A 14,371-nucleotide genomic window follows, 5' to 3' on the forward strand; every position below is an offset into this window, starting at 1 on the left:
ACTCACTCTAACGTTAAAGTATACGATGCTCAAGTAATACATTCGTGTATAACTTTGCCTACCTATAGCTAGAATAGTTCTGGAAACGTTTAAATTTCGAATTACTTTTATAGGTCGGTAATACCTTCAGATTTTCGATGGGTCGTTGATAGCTGCGTTTACCTTACATGCATCGAACATTTACGTCGCCACAATCAATGCGCTACAATTCAGCTTGCTACAAATGTATTGTATATGCGCACATCGGAAGCACAGTTGTAGCGTGGCACAGCTTTGAGAATGTCGACATCATCGTCTGATGACGACGATTTCTTGGTGTGGCGCCACAAATAACGAACGTGTTCCATCTTGAATTCGTGTAGCGCGGACACCGTCTCGCCACAAAGTGCGCCCGCTACAAATGTTTCCTCGGTGTGCGTGCTCGCGTACAAATATATGGGGGCGATAAATGTGTCGCGTTTCAAATGTGGCGCCACAATTATCGAGATACAAATGTATGTCTGGTGTGCGGCGCGCCTTAGTGACAATGTAAATGTAGTTATTAATATAGATTTTTAAACACGTGTAAGAAATCAGAAGACGACTAAAGTATTATCTAGAATTATAACAAAAATTTTAATCGCTACCGTATTTCACTTTCAGTCATTATAAATTCATGTTATCTAGAATTCCACTGTTATTCACGGTTTGAATTAAACGTCCCTCAGTGCAAATGATTTGAATTTCAGATTTACATTCAAGGTTTTACTTACAATAAACCTAGGCACTTAGCCGGAACATCGCATCGCACGACAGCCAGGAAGGAAGGGGGCGATAAGAAAGGTTTATGGAGCATTATATACGTAGTACCTACATATAATATACCTAAAGTACTATACCTACATACACTAACGTACTATAACTTCATTTCTTTTTAATTCCTTCGACCTTTGCCTTTTTGCTCTGGTGGCTAGTTAATTAGCGTTACGCTTGCAGGTTCAATTCCTGGTAGACGTATCTAGGACATGTTTAAGCTCGCTCCATTTAGTATTATCCTAGTTCTTAATGTAATTGAGTCCCTTGTGCAATGTGTGACATTTTTCAATATTCTTAATACATGTAATATATCTACTGTATCCATGTAGGTACTCATAGTCATATAGTATACTAGGTTTCCGCCCACGGCTTCGCCCGCGCAGTCAAAGAAAAAATCCGCATAGTTCCCGTTCCCGTGGGATTGCGTCATTTTCCCGGGATAAAAAGTAGCATATGTCCTTTCTCGGTTATCAAAGTATATCCATACCAAATTTCATGAAAATTGGTTCAGTAGTTAAGACGTGATTGAGTAACAGACAAACAGAGTTACTTTCGTATTTACAATATTAGTAGGTACTATGGATAGTAAGGTATATAGTATACTAGCTTTCCGCCCGCGGCTTCACCCGCGTTTTCAAAGAAAAACCCGCATAGTTTCCGTTCCCGTGGAATTTCCGGGATAAGTCCCGGTAAGTAATATGTCCCGGGCTAAAAAGTAGGCTATGTCCTTTCTCGGGTATCAAAATATCTCTATACCAAATTTCATGCAAATTGGTTCAGTAGTTAAGGCGTGATTGAGTAACAGACAGACAGAGTTACTTTCGCATTTATAATATTAGTATAGTTTAAGAGTCAATTGAAAGGTGAATAAAGTGAAAACTGAAAAATTTGGAATCTTCAAGAATTTGTAAAAAAGATTAACCTTGAGTGTTAAATTGTATGTTTTCCTCGAAAGCAAATTTTATACATAACGATTCCAAATGACTGTCATAACTTCTGTCGTTCCCTATTTGGACACTGTCCATAAAAATTCCGCTATGCAAAACATAATCTAAGTAGCTACTAGTGTTATAATATATTTGTAGGAGTAATATTATGACATGTTCTACAAGATAAAGAAAATAATAATGTATTTTAGAGGAGTGTTAGGGATGGCTCAAATACCAAATACCCACACAGTATGCTAATTTTCTTTAAATGCCATTTTTTCCCTTATGTTTTTGATAAAATCTATAATAAATGGTTTTAAAATGAAATATTTTCTGAAACCTAATCCCGTTGGTCTTATAATTAGACACTTGGTCTTAACATAGTGTGGTCTTAAATGTTTATTGTTTATCTCTAAGCGACTTAAATACACGAACTGAATAATTTCAAACCCTTTGTTGCATTATACGATTGTCATGTCACTCACTAAGTGCATTACAACATTATTACATCAGAGATCAAAGCGTAACTGACAGTGATTTACGATAGCTGAACAAAGAACTCATTAGCAGCTACATATCAGTTTGCAAACAATGGATTTTTGTTTGATACACCACAACATAGTTCCACAACATCTAATAATTCTCAGTAGGCATACGTTTCTGTCAGTATACTTCTGGCTTTAGTTATTTTTACAAACAGGACAGACGGTTTAATGTCCCGCTGGCAAGATGTACGTCTTGTTCGTGCCAATTGAGGAATTGATGGATTTTCAACGTCACTTTGCTGTTTTTGCCGTGAATTGTTCGCAGGGATTACGCTCTCAAAGGAATCTCCACTTGACGTTGAGTCGAAACTGTCCATGAAATTCAATTCATTAACCTCAATATTTCCTTTAATCTTTCAGAGAAGGTCGCGGCAAATTATTTTCATTTAATGAAGTGTTTCATCAACGCTTCTTCTTCTTCTTAATGTTTATTTTCAAAGGAATTATTAAAAATCGCAAGTGTGTTTGAATCAATCTTGAAAAGAATTTGACTTCGTCTGCAATTCAATATAACCATCCCTTATATAGCTAGCCATAACAATTTGTAAGTCAATTTGCTAAATGAATAAAAACATGAAGGCTTTTATCTTCTATTGCCTTCACGGAGTATGTCCACAAGCTGTGAACAAGATGTGAAACACCTGCTTTAATATTAGATTTTCTTGTTAATAAAGAAAGTACCTAATTTACCTTATAGGAATTATACAGATACAATAAGATAATTTTATATTTCAGTAATTACTGCAAATATTTCAATTTGAATAGTTTTGATTTATACTTCAGTTGTACCAGAAGTGAAATTGTTTCAAAGTAATTATTTAACAGGAGCAGCTAATTGCCACTTCTGAATAGACCGACGTTCGAAGGAATCCCTTTGATAAATCAGTTACAAATTCTAATAAATCATAGAAACAGCAGTTTCAAAACAGCAGCTCAAGAACAGTTTTATTGCAAAATGTTATGATAATCGTTTATCATTTTGATAAGAGAGTCTTTGTTGCTTTTGATTCTTCTTTGATTGCTACTATTGTTGTTATTTTTACAGGTAAAATTTTAATGACTTTATTAAAATAGCTTTCTTTTTAAAATAGCTGAAATTTTGCAAAGAAATTTCTTCTTATAATAACTACCATGATAAGAATCTGAGATGCAAAGTAAATCCACAATTTATAAAAAGGTTAATTTTATAAATACTTAACGAATATAATCCTCAAAATGACGAAAAATATTTCCTTCAGCTCTCGGTCTAAAAAACGACCACTCAAATGCATCGTTCAATACACGTTGTTTATGCGTAACCATAGCAACGTTCACTAGTCTTTTGCATGTTGTGTGCTGTTATTGTAATGGATTAAAATAATTTTTGATGAAACCTTAAACTCGGATCGATAAAAGCACTGTAATTTAACCGGATCACGCGATATGGCCGAGACGAAGGTATTCCTTGTTCCGTTTTTGTCCCTTTCAATCTAATTAATGTTATTTACGTGACATGCGACTATGGTCGATAGCGCAAACATGCTTGCTTTGCGAATTTCGCTATAGGAATTTTGTTATCGACTCATTGGTATGGTATAGATGGTTTTACGCGTGTGGAGCGGTAATACTTTAATGTACTTTGTATGTAACATTACGTGACATGGTTTTTATGCTGTGTTTTTTGCGTCGTTTAGTCGCAGTTCAACTGAAATATGATGGTCTAAGAGCCGGTGGGGGTCTGACCTTCACCGAACTGATAACCAAAAGAGGTTTATTTTTAATCAAATAATGTCAATAATTAATTTATGAACAAATATGATGTTACTGATACATAGTTACCTAGGTACTGATAAAAGCCCAGCAAAATTTAATATAAATTATCTAATTTCTCATTATTAAAAGTACCGAATATTTTGTGGTGTAGTGAATGATACCTACGATATTTTGTATCACAAAAGCGATAATATATCGTGTATACCTTTTTTATTGTCCTGAATATGTAAATTTCGTGCAAGAGTTAAATACTGTTATATCTATTATTCTAATTGTTTGACATACAATTTATCTAAGTAATTTATAATATAATTTTTTGTCTTTTATTTAGACTAAACATTCTACTAAAAATGCTGAATCTGATGAAAGTGGTGAGTTTTTTACAAGTATATAAATGTTATTTTTGTTAATTGTTTCCAAACATGCAAAAAATTTGATGATTGATATCAAATATACGTTATACAATCGATTTCAAATATTGATTTATCTAGTAGGTATTCCTAATTTCCCACCCTTAGCAACATAATGTATCTACCATAGTAAAGTTTGACCATGTTTGACATTGTAAATATTGCAATAAAATTGCAATATTAAGGTATGTGTATCACAATTTCATACACATAATTATTATAGAGTAACTAATTACTATATTTATGTGTATGAAATTATGATCCCTTTACAAACCGCTACATAATTAATTATAATTATATAATTTAAGGATTTATTTGTATGCCAGCACAATAAAGTGTAAATAAATAAATAAATAAATAAATAAATAATCAGATTTTAGTTTTATTGACCTTGTTGATACGACAACATAGTAAGCGCTGTTTATTTGCGATTAATTATAATTTGCTTATTATTAATTGTACCATGAAAACAATGGAAATTCACTTTATTACAATATAAATTTCTTAAAGTTTCTAAACGCAAGTTTAATTTACACGATTCATTGAACCCGATTTAACAGGCTTTGTATTTGAATAAAAATAAATAAAAAAGGAAAGTTAAGCAAAATGCTACAGAATAAGAATTTTATCACATTACGAATTAAGTAGGTAGGTATGTATTAATACACTTCCTATTGTCTTTCCAATTATTTAGACAGCCTTGAAGCGGCTGACAGCTCCTGCGAGCAAATAGGCCATGGAATATTAAAAACAGCCCCCATTGCAATAAACAGAGATGAATATTTACAAGCCTACAGAGATCTGTCGTTTGATCGCTATCAGTTACAGCTGAAGAATAACTTGCTTCATAGACGGCTTGCTGAATATTATAAGTAAGTTTTGTTGGTATTTATCTTTTAATGTCAAAAGACATAAACATCGATTTAACACATACAAAAAATCATATCAACGATAACGATATCGGAGAGACAATCTTAAAAAACAAATTGTTTTTCACCTTGCTTTTGTAGTACCTATTAAGTAAACAATATGGTCTATTCCATACGTTAGGCACTTGCCTTTTATAATATTTGTGTTTTCTTTATAGAAAACGAAAGCTAGATCATGTTTTAAAACCTCTAGAAGGAGCAGTAGACTTAGAAGAGAAGTACCAACAAACTCTATTTAGTTATGAAGAGTTGAAAGAAAAAGAAGAAAGAGAAATGCTTGATGTAAGTAAAAAAATATAATGTAGTTCCCATAATTTCTTGTTCCCAATAAATATATGGATTTGAATATTATTTAAAATACTTGCAGATAAAATCAAAACTACAAGCAGTGCAAGTGCAATACGGTGATAAATTAGAACATGCTGAAAAAAGTTTTAATACTCTGCAGCATTTGGAAAAAACTACAGGCACAGGTCTTATTTATTCTAAGAAGGGAAAACCCATTGCTGAAAAGGTAACAAATTCAACATAAAAGTTTAGTATCATCATGTGATATTTAAAATAGTAGGTAACGTTATTATAATATTTTAGTGTACATATTTTCATAATATTATAATGTTAATGAAAAGTTTATTTAATTAAAGTATTTTCTCTCTAATAAATTATTTAGATAGAATAAAAACAAATAATATCACATAAATACTTACCGAAGCAGTTTAGATATTTTATCCGCTTGTTTTGAAAATAAGACACGTGTTATGTGTGTGACTAAAGGCGACATGGTTTATTTTTAAACATCTTTCATTGTTTACAATATATATGGCTGTATAGGATACGACTAAATGTACAATATAAATTCCACGTCAAAAATGTCCTACTATAAAAATAAATTTATTTTCTAAAGATAATTACACTATTTTTATAGACGGTGGAGAGGTTTTTGACGCTACAAAGACGCAAAAGTGAGCAAGCTTCTGCTCTCTGCTTGCGATACATCAGATGTAGGAATGCTGTTGCCGAGTTAGAAAGTTATGTTCGAAAATTGGAGACCCTTGGTCCAGGATTATATGTGGCGCAGTATGAACAGCTTCACATTGATCATCAGAACTTTATGACTAAAATTGAAGGTAAAGTTTAAACACTACTTTTGAGCTCGTTAACAAAATATTTTAAAGAAAGGCATAACATATTTCTACAATAGAATATAATATGTAGTTAACAAAACAATAAATATATAATATCTTTGTTATTATAAAAATTTAATTTGTGATTTTATTTAGTTTAAACATTTCTTCATAATAATAATAATTGTCAATAAACCCTACTTCCCATGCCCTATTTCCTTAAAAAGCTTTTACTTTTCAGAACGCGAAGATGAACTGATAAAGAACCGCGCGAAATGCACGGAACATAATCAAATGCTAGCTCACATAAGAGAGAAGATGCACCACACGGACGAAGTGATTGACTTCGCTGAGTGCGATCTCGGGGACGCTGAAATTGAGTTCTTGAGAGCTAGAGAGGATTTAGGGCAAGTGAAGGTTAGACTATAGTATCATGATCAAATATTATAAGTTCAATATTAGAGTTACGATTGTATTCAATGCTGCTGCTAACTGATTTTATTTTATGGATATTTAAAAAAATACATAAAACGAAACGTGTTATTTTGGTAGAGGATGATAAAAGTAGCACATTGTAATAAATATTTTTGTCAACGTCTTAAAAACAAAATTTCGGGAAATTCGATCAATGAAAACAAATGTTTTATTTTCTCTATTTGTTCATTAAATATCGTATAAAATAGAAACAATAACGTACCCAAATATATCCCATTTATCCACAATACATCAATCTATAGAAAATAAATTTCTGCCTTAGAGTCGCCGCGACAAACTGCGCTGGTCGCTGCAAGGGGAGCGAATGAAAACTGGCCTACTGACGAGAAAGGACCTTTTGCGTGACTATCAAAACGCTACGGACGAGGTAAATACACGAATCACGATATCAAGTTTATGGCGTATTTAAATCAACCGTATTGTACATTGATAGATTCTGTGTATCAAATTTATGGAAGAACGAAATGAAATGTGGTTTAGAGGGCAAACATCATAATGTTTCTCCGTTTCAAAAAACGGCAAGAGTTTTCACCATAAAACAAGAAAAGTTTTTTGTGATCTCTTTGAAGAATATGCATTAAGCTGATAACCGATCTGAATAAAAAAGGCTAATTGTAACAATTTATCTACTAAAATATATTAAACATCAAATAATCAATACGTTTTATTTTATATTTAAAAGTAAAGTATTGTGCTACAAAATACTTAGTATGAATCGAAGTTATCCAATTATCCATATTTTCTATCAATGAACGTTTATAACTGTTAGCACAAAACCTTATATTTTCTCAACCATAAAACAAAACTGTACTTTATCTTTGTATTTTCTTCAGGTTGGAAAACTTAGAGAACGAAAAGACGAACTGCAGAATCAAGTAATGGAAATCACGAGGCAAGTCAGAGCCGCGCGAAAACGTATGTTAATTCATCACACGGCCAGTGAACACACAGATCACAAGGAGACTGCAGTTGACACCACCAATTAAATAGCAAAGGAACTTATATTAACGAAAAAGAAAAGTTTATTTCAGACCCGTTATTACAAAACGAAAATCTAGTAGGTATCCAATATTTAACATTACACACACGAAAATTGCTGTCTAGTTCAGTGTAAGATTAGAGATCTTATAGATGACATACTACCTAATAAACTGTATTGCTGCCTGATGTAAGCGTATAAATATTTGATCGCTATCCATCCATATTTCTTGTGAGAATTTCTTCCTGTAGTTTTTCGGTTACAAAACATTCAACCGACAACGCTCGTAGAAAGATGTTCAAACGATGCTTATAATTATTATAGCTCCACACATTGTTGTAATACTGACGATGCAAAATTGAGAGTAATTGACTTAAAATAAATTATTGTTAAATTTATTGTTTTTCAATACTAATCCGTTCCTCCTTTTCACAGAGTTTATCTGATTCTGCTTTATCTACAACTTCCTTGATGATTGGACCATGTTTCCAATCCGATGGATACCCTAGTTTTCTAACATCATCCCACCACTGCTGCTTTCCTTTAGCCAATAAAGTATAAGCAATATTGCTGATCATCATTATGAAAAAACATATCCAAAACGCTCTGCGCCATTGAACTAGTGTTGACTGAAAAGAAAAAAAGAAAATTAGCTAGTAGCTACGTAACAATTTTGGGTGGTGATGCTTTAAATCTTTTAGAACATTTCTGTTTATTATTATGCGTTTATCTGTATCAAAAGTATGTGTTTTTCTATCTCCATTAATTCCTCTCAATGGTCATAAATAATACTTACGTCGGGGGTAAGTAATCCGATCAAGTAGGGAGAGATAATACCGCAAAAAGTTGTGAATGTATTGATAAAAGCAGTAACCGATCCCGCATAGTTTGGCGCCACATCTAACGTGTTAACCTGAAAATATATTAAATTGTTCATAATTATTATCCACAACAAAATATCATTATTTATTCATATACTCCTCGATAGAATGTGAATATTTAATATGCATAAATGAAGAAATATTTCGTTCTACAAATGTTATTAAATAGCGTGCATGTTTTTGAACATGTAATATTGAGTTATTACAAAATAATTTATTCTGAAAAAGTTGCTAACTATAAATTCAGAAATAATGCACACAATAATATGTGAAAAATCATTGTACATCATTGTACTTCTTTATTATAAACCTATTCATAAATTCCATAAATGATAAATTACCTAGTTAATCTTATATCGTGCTGAAAATATAAAAGTTACCTTCATTCCACTGACGTAAGCTCCCATAAATCCCATAGCTAAGATAAAACAGGTTATAGCAGCGGCACGGTTGCAGCCCGAATACGAAGCTAAAATAATACATGTTGCTGGCAAAGCTGTTCCTGAAATGTTAGTGTTTCGTTGGATTGATGTTCTCTACGCTGGTACTATACACGGGTAAATTTATGGTTGAAGTCATGTTGTGCACAAAAGTATATTAGTATAATAGTTACAATGGTAAAGAGGCAAACATTTCAGAAAGCGATAAATTTATGTATGTACTGAGTTAATAGTGGGTACTTTAATGTAGTAGGAATCGAATGATACAAAAGCATCTTCTGAATTAACTACTTCTGCATATACTCGTAAATACTTATTAATATTGTAGGATTACATCATTGCATGGCATTATTATATCATTAGATGATTAAAAATATCTTACCAATAGTAGTGTATATAATTCTTCCGATCCGTATACTATGCCACTTCTTTTTAATACCATAATCGCAGGTGAAACCAAAGAGGAAAGATAAACCCCACTTCGCTACGTATGGTAGGCAAGTGAGGGCACCAGTGGTAGCTATATTAAATTTGAGGACATCATGCATATACTTTGGTAGGTCTGATACCATTGTATAGAAGCCCCAGTCGTGACCAACCTGTAATAATAAACCAGATAATTCTCATAAAACAATGAAAGCTCAAGTAAATGTAGAATCTACACTTTTTTATTTATACCTATTAATAAAACTGGAAGAATTAGCATGATTGTCTACGCAAATGATCTGAAAGATACTGCTAGTTCGAACTGAAAAATAATTTCATGTTGAATTTCATCATTTATTGAGGAAAGCTGCAATCTTTATAACATCACGCTACGAGCAACACGAGCGAAGCATATAAAATATTCCTCTAGAGAGCAAACAAAGTAGCGTGGGTCAGCTAATTTCCAATAAATTGGTAGCCGACATTTTATTACTCCGTCAGATTTTTACATAACAAAGCCATAGAGAGTACACTTTCACATATTAAACAGATCCTATCCTATCCTACCAAATAATTATATGCGTTGAACTTTGTAAGAATGTTTAGATAAATGTTTGTGAAATAGTTAATCGGATCAGACACACTTGGCACCTATATTTTAATTAATAACGATTATGGTGCTTTTCCGCCAAGAAGCTTATATCTAATACACTGGAGATTTCGGTATGAACATTGACGTGTAACAAGAAAATATTGCCCAGTTCATGTTTTTTATCACTTTCACACCTAACTTGGTATTGCCACTGTTAATACGAAGTTTTCCCAAGGCTACTATGTATGCTGTAATATTCTGTGCAAAAGGTTAGTTTTTGTACATGAGTTTGTTGATAAATTGCCAAAAACGTCATTCAGAAGCATTGTTGGATGAGACAATTATTATTTATGCTAAATAAAATAAGTATCTGAACCAATTATTAAAAAGCGATACTCCCTGATTATGGGTAGTCACCATAATAAAATTGTAGCAACTCTCACTTTGTCAATATGGCATGTGTGTCAAAAAAATTGCGTCGCTTCGAATATTTAAGTTAATATTGTTGCTTATTTAATGAATATTTTCCGAATATAAAGAATGCATTGTATTGTGCAAAATTGCAGAAGCGTTTGGACACCGAATTCTGGCATAGAATTTCACAGGCAAGTGTATATTTACGTTATTTACAATATTCCTCAATACTCCTGCATTTACCTGTTTAGAATCATTTCAATGGCAAAAATTGTCTAATTTAGCATCATTTTAGTAAGCAGTCATGTTAAATTTGTTATTTCCCCAATACTTTATCATTTTTCAACAAGTTTTCAATAAACAAATTTAAAAAGTAAGGTAACCATGATGACGAGTTTTTATGGATAGCGAGGAGAATATATTGTAATAACAATATTATGATGAAAATTTAGAACACCATTTTAAAGATTGTTACTAGTAATGAAACAACACACGACATCGGTATTGCACTCACATGTAGTTATAAGATTGTTCGTTTTTACATTGAAATTTATACTTTTTTAACTTACCTTATATTTTTTTGTTTTACGTATTTCAGCTTTCCAAAAAGTAAAATAAAAAGAAATATATGTGCCCATCAAGGTTACTGAGGATTACGACCCAGAAAAAAATACCTTTTGAAAAATAAACTTTGTAAAGTTAGCTGAAATTTGTGCAAGGCCGCTAAACAGTTTTTCTTTGATGATTTTGGCTTGAAATTGACCAGTCGAAGCAACGCGTTTCAAAAGAAGATCTGAGTAGCTTACAATTTGGTAAACAGCATCTGATGCAAATCACAACTTTCCTCTATTTACAAAGGATGCTAATGCTATATATCGGTTCATATCCAAGCTTTGTAGCCAAAAGTTGTTTAAAACTATCATTCTATACCAATTAAAATTGTATGTACCTATAAAGTATGACCATAATATTATAATATAAATACTGTTAAAAATATACCTTTGTCGTTATTATTTATAGACCATGATTTTTAGTTTTTTCTATTTTGAAAAATCCTGAATTTACAAACCAGCGTGGTCACTCAACAGAAAGAGACAAAAAACATGACTGACGTCATTCTAGATCATATTTTCTTGTTACAAGTTATTGGTCATAGTGCAATCTCCAGTGTATTAGATATAAGCTTCTTGTTTTCCGCCAATAATATCATATCGCTACATTTAGTTTGAAGTTTGAAGCGTGCGTTTGAAGCTATATTATTGGTTATTTACAAATACTTTTCTCGCTACACATCCTCGCACATTATTGGTAGAAAAGCACTCTTATAGAATGAATAAGAATATAGCCTACTTTTTCTCCAATGCCATGCGAGCAAAGTCGTAAATATAGCAAAGTCATAGACTTACACCAGCAAATAGAAGAGCCCAAGCAGCTGGTGACCTCAGTATGGCCTTCCAAGGAACGGGATCTTTCCGTGACGTTTCATCAGCTCGCGGTATCACTTTATTCAAATGTTCCAATTCTTCATGAGAGATAAATGGGTGTTGATTCGCTTCGTTGTAACAAAGGAAAGTCTTAAAAGATAATTTAGTACTTGTGTTAAGATTCCGATATAGAATAAGTTTTTTTTTATACTATAACTACTCATTCTAAGATAAATTTCAACAAATTGATAGATAATAATTAAAAAAAACTTAACTTATTTTTTTTTAATAAATATTGAAATAAACTCACCCACAAAATGAACCAAACGAGACCAAACGCGCCAAAGAAATAAAATACATTGGCCCAGTCCCTTCCATCAGCTAGCAATATGCCTGACATAAAGGCACCAAATATATTTCCAGTTTGAGGCCCGCCAAATATCAAAGCACCTTGTAAAGCCCTTTCATGAGGAGGTGTCCAACGTGACATCATTAGCATGATCCCGGGTATTGTAGGCCCCTTAAATACGTTATAAGTAGCTATAATATAATCTGAATTGTACAATTTTTCTCTTCAAAACTCTTTGAATTATTTACTGTGTATTTTTTTTATTTAATTAGTTTGATTCTGATAAATATAGGTAATATAAAGAATCCGAATAAAAACATTACTTCTGTAATTCCTTGTAGAACTCTCAAAGCAAAGAGCCATGATGGTCCGCCAGTTCTTATAACTATAGGTGTAAGAAATGTAAGGATAGCCGTGATTAATAACCCAATGCCTAGAGTCCATTTTCCGTCAAACTTCTCAGCTAGATAACCACCAATAAACTGAGTTAAAATATAACCGTAGTAGAATCCACTTAAAATAAATCCTTGAGTTTCTTCATCCCAGTCAAATGTGGCATACTGCAAAATTTGTATATAAACAGTAAAAACTACAACTTGAGATAGATGAACAACCTTTGTATAGAAATTAATTATGATAATTAATTTTTGCTTAAGTTGATAAGACTAAACGAATATTTAATGAATATAGAACAACCACGTCTTTGTATCACATAAATAAATATCTATTATACATATTATGTACTGTGTATAAAGTTATTATTCAAATAGAATATTTAGATGAATTCTTAATACTTTAAAAATTGATAGGTTATTCTTTATTTGTAAGTTATCCTAATCCATTAACTTACCGGTTTCCTTACAAACGTTGTCAAATTCAATATTGCTTCATTAGGGCAAGCATCAGGATCGAAATGATGACTCTGAGATTTAGTCCGATTCACCATTTGAGTGATCGCTAAATTATGGGCTACACGCATTGTGTAAGCATTGCAAAGACCTATATGTGCTAATACTCCAAAAATCCATCTCTGCGGTATACAACATTCTGAAAAAAAAATTGTCTTCAATTTGAGTATAATATGATAGATTTTTTCTAAATAGCATCTTAGCATCTAGCATCTTACTTTTCTAAGAAAAAGTTGCTAATTTTTTAGCTCCGTGCAATAGATCCAGAGGGTCAAACAGTAAGAAAATACCTCAATTTAAATTTAAACAAATTTAATAGCCCTTGTACAACATTCTCGTACATTATGGACATTTTTATGGAAAATAATTCAACATAAAGCTAATAAAATACATAGTAATAAGGTACTCACTATTTCTCAAACATTTGATTAGTGCACTATCCCTGTTTGGTATTGGAAATACTTTAATGTTTAATAGCGTTTCGTCTGGAATTTCGTTTAAATCTTTGCTTTTTTCCGTCATTATAACTACATGGAAATTACATAATACCATTTAATTATACCGCTACAATACGAATACAGAACGAGCTCTATACAAAAGTTTTCATGTTCTTTATCATTTATTATCAATTTATTTACAGAAAACTAAATATGGAACATACTGTTACACAAAACTTTGTTTTGTCATTGTTTGGAGTGTTGGTTGTAGGAGGCTGGTGGAATTTATCTATTAAGATTTTGAAATTATTAAATGTATCATATTATTAGAGAGCTGTTCAAAACAGACAGAGGGACCTTTTAAAAAGCCTTTTTCAAGCCATGGTTACTTATCATATCTCTAATAGCATATACTAACAAGGTTTTCCAAAAAACAACACTTTACGTATGATAATAATAATATCTAACCGCGAATTCAAATTCAAATTCAATCAAACTTAACCTAATCTTTTATTACTATACTTATATTATTCGAAATAAGA

General features: G+C 31.9%; 2 protein-coding genes across 2 annotated transcripts; one reads left to right on the plus strand and one right to left on the minus strand.

The window, feature by feature from the left end:
• The first annotated feature begins 3,350 nt into the window (after positions 1-3,350).
• Positions 3,351-8,354, plus strand: LOC123695627. The gene is made up of 9 exons (XM_045641533.1): positions 3,351-3,706; positions 4,353-4,392; positions 5,126-5,303; positions 5,519-5,642; positions 5,728-5,874; positions 6,286-6,487; positions 6,726-6,901; positions 7,242-7,346; positions 7,813-8,354. Exons 1-9 carry the CDS (start codon positions 3,692-3,694, stop codon positions 7,963-7,965), a joined length of 1,140 nt encoding a protein of 379 aa, XP_045497489.1. The 5' UTR covers positions 3,351-3,691; the 3' UTR covers positions 7,966-8,354.
• LOC123695628 (putative inorganic phosphate cotransporter) lies at positions 7,979-13,925 on the minus strand. The gene is made up of 9 exons (XM_045641534.1): positions 13,803-13,925; positions 13,335-13,531; positions 12,808-13,044; positions 12,446-12,655; positions 12,118-12,285; positions 9,662-9,878; positions 9,220-9,341; positions 8,755-8,871; positions 7,979-8,587 (listed from the first exon to the last, which is right to left on the minus strand). The coding sequence occupies exons 1-9, from the start codon at positions 13,912-13,914 to the stop codon at positions 8,354-8,356; spliced, it is 1,614 nt and encodes a 537-aa protein (XP_045497490.1). The 5' UTR covers positions 13,915-13,925; the 3' UTR covers positions 7,979-8,353.
• Between the last annotated feature and the right edge of the window lie 446 nt (positions 13,926-14,371).

The sequence above is a fragment of the Colias croceus genome, chromosome 11 (genome assembly GCF_905220415.1).
Source record: "Colias croceus chromosome 11, ilColCroc2.1".
Classification (NCBI taxonomy): domain Eukaryota; kingdom Metazoa; phylum Arthropoda; class Insecta; order Lepidoptera; family Pieridae; genus Colias; species Colias croceus.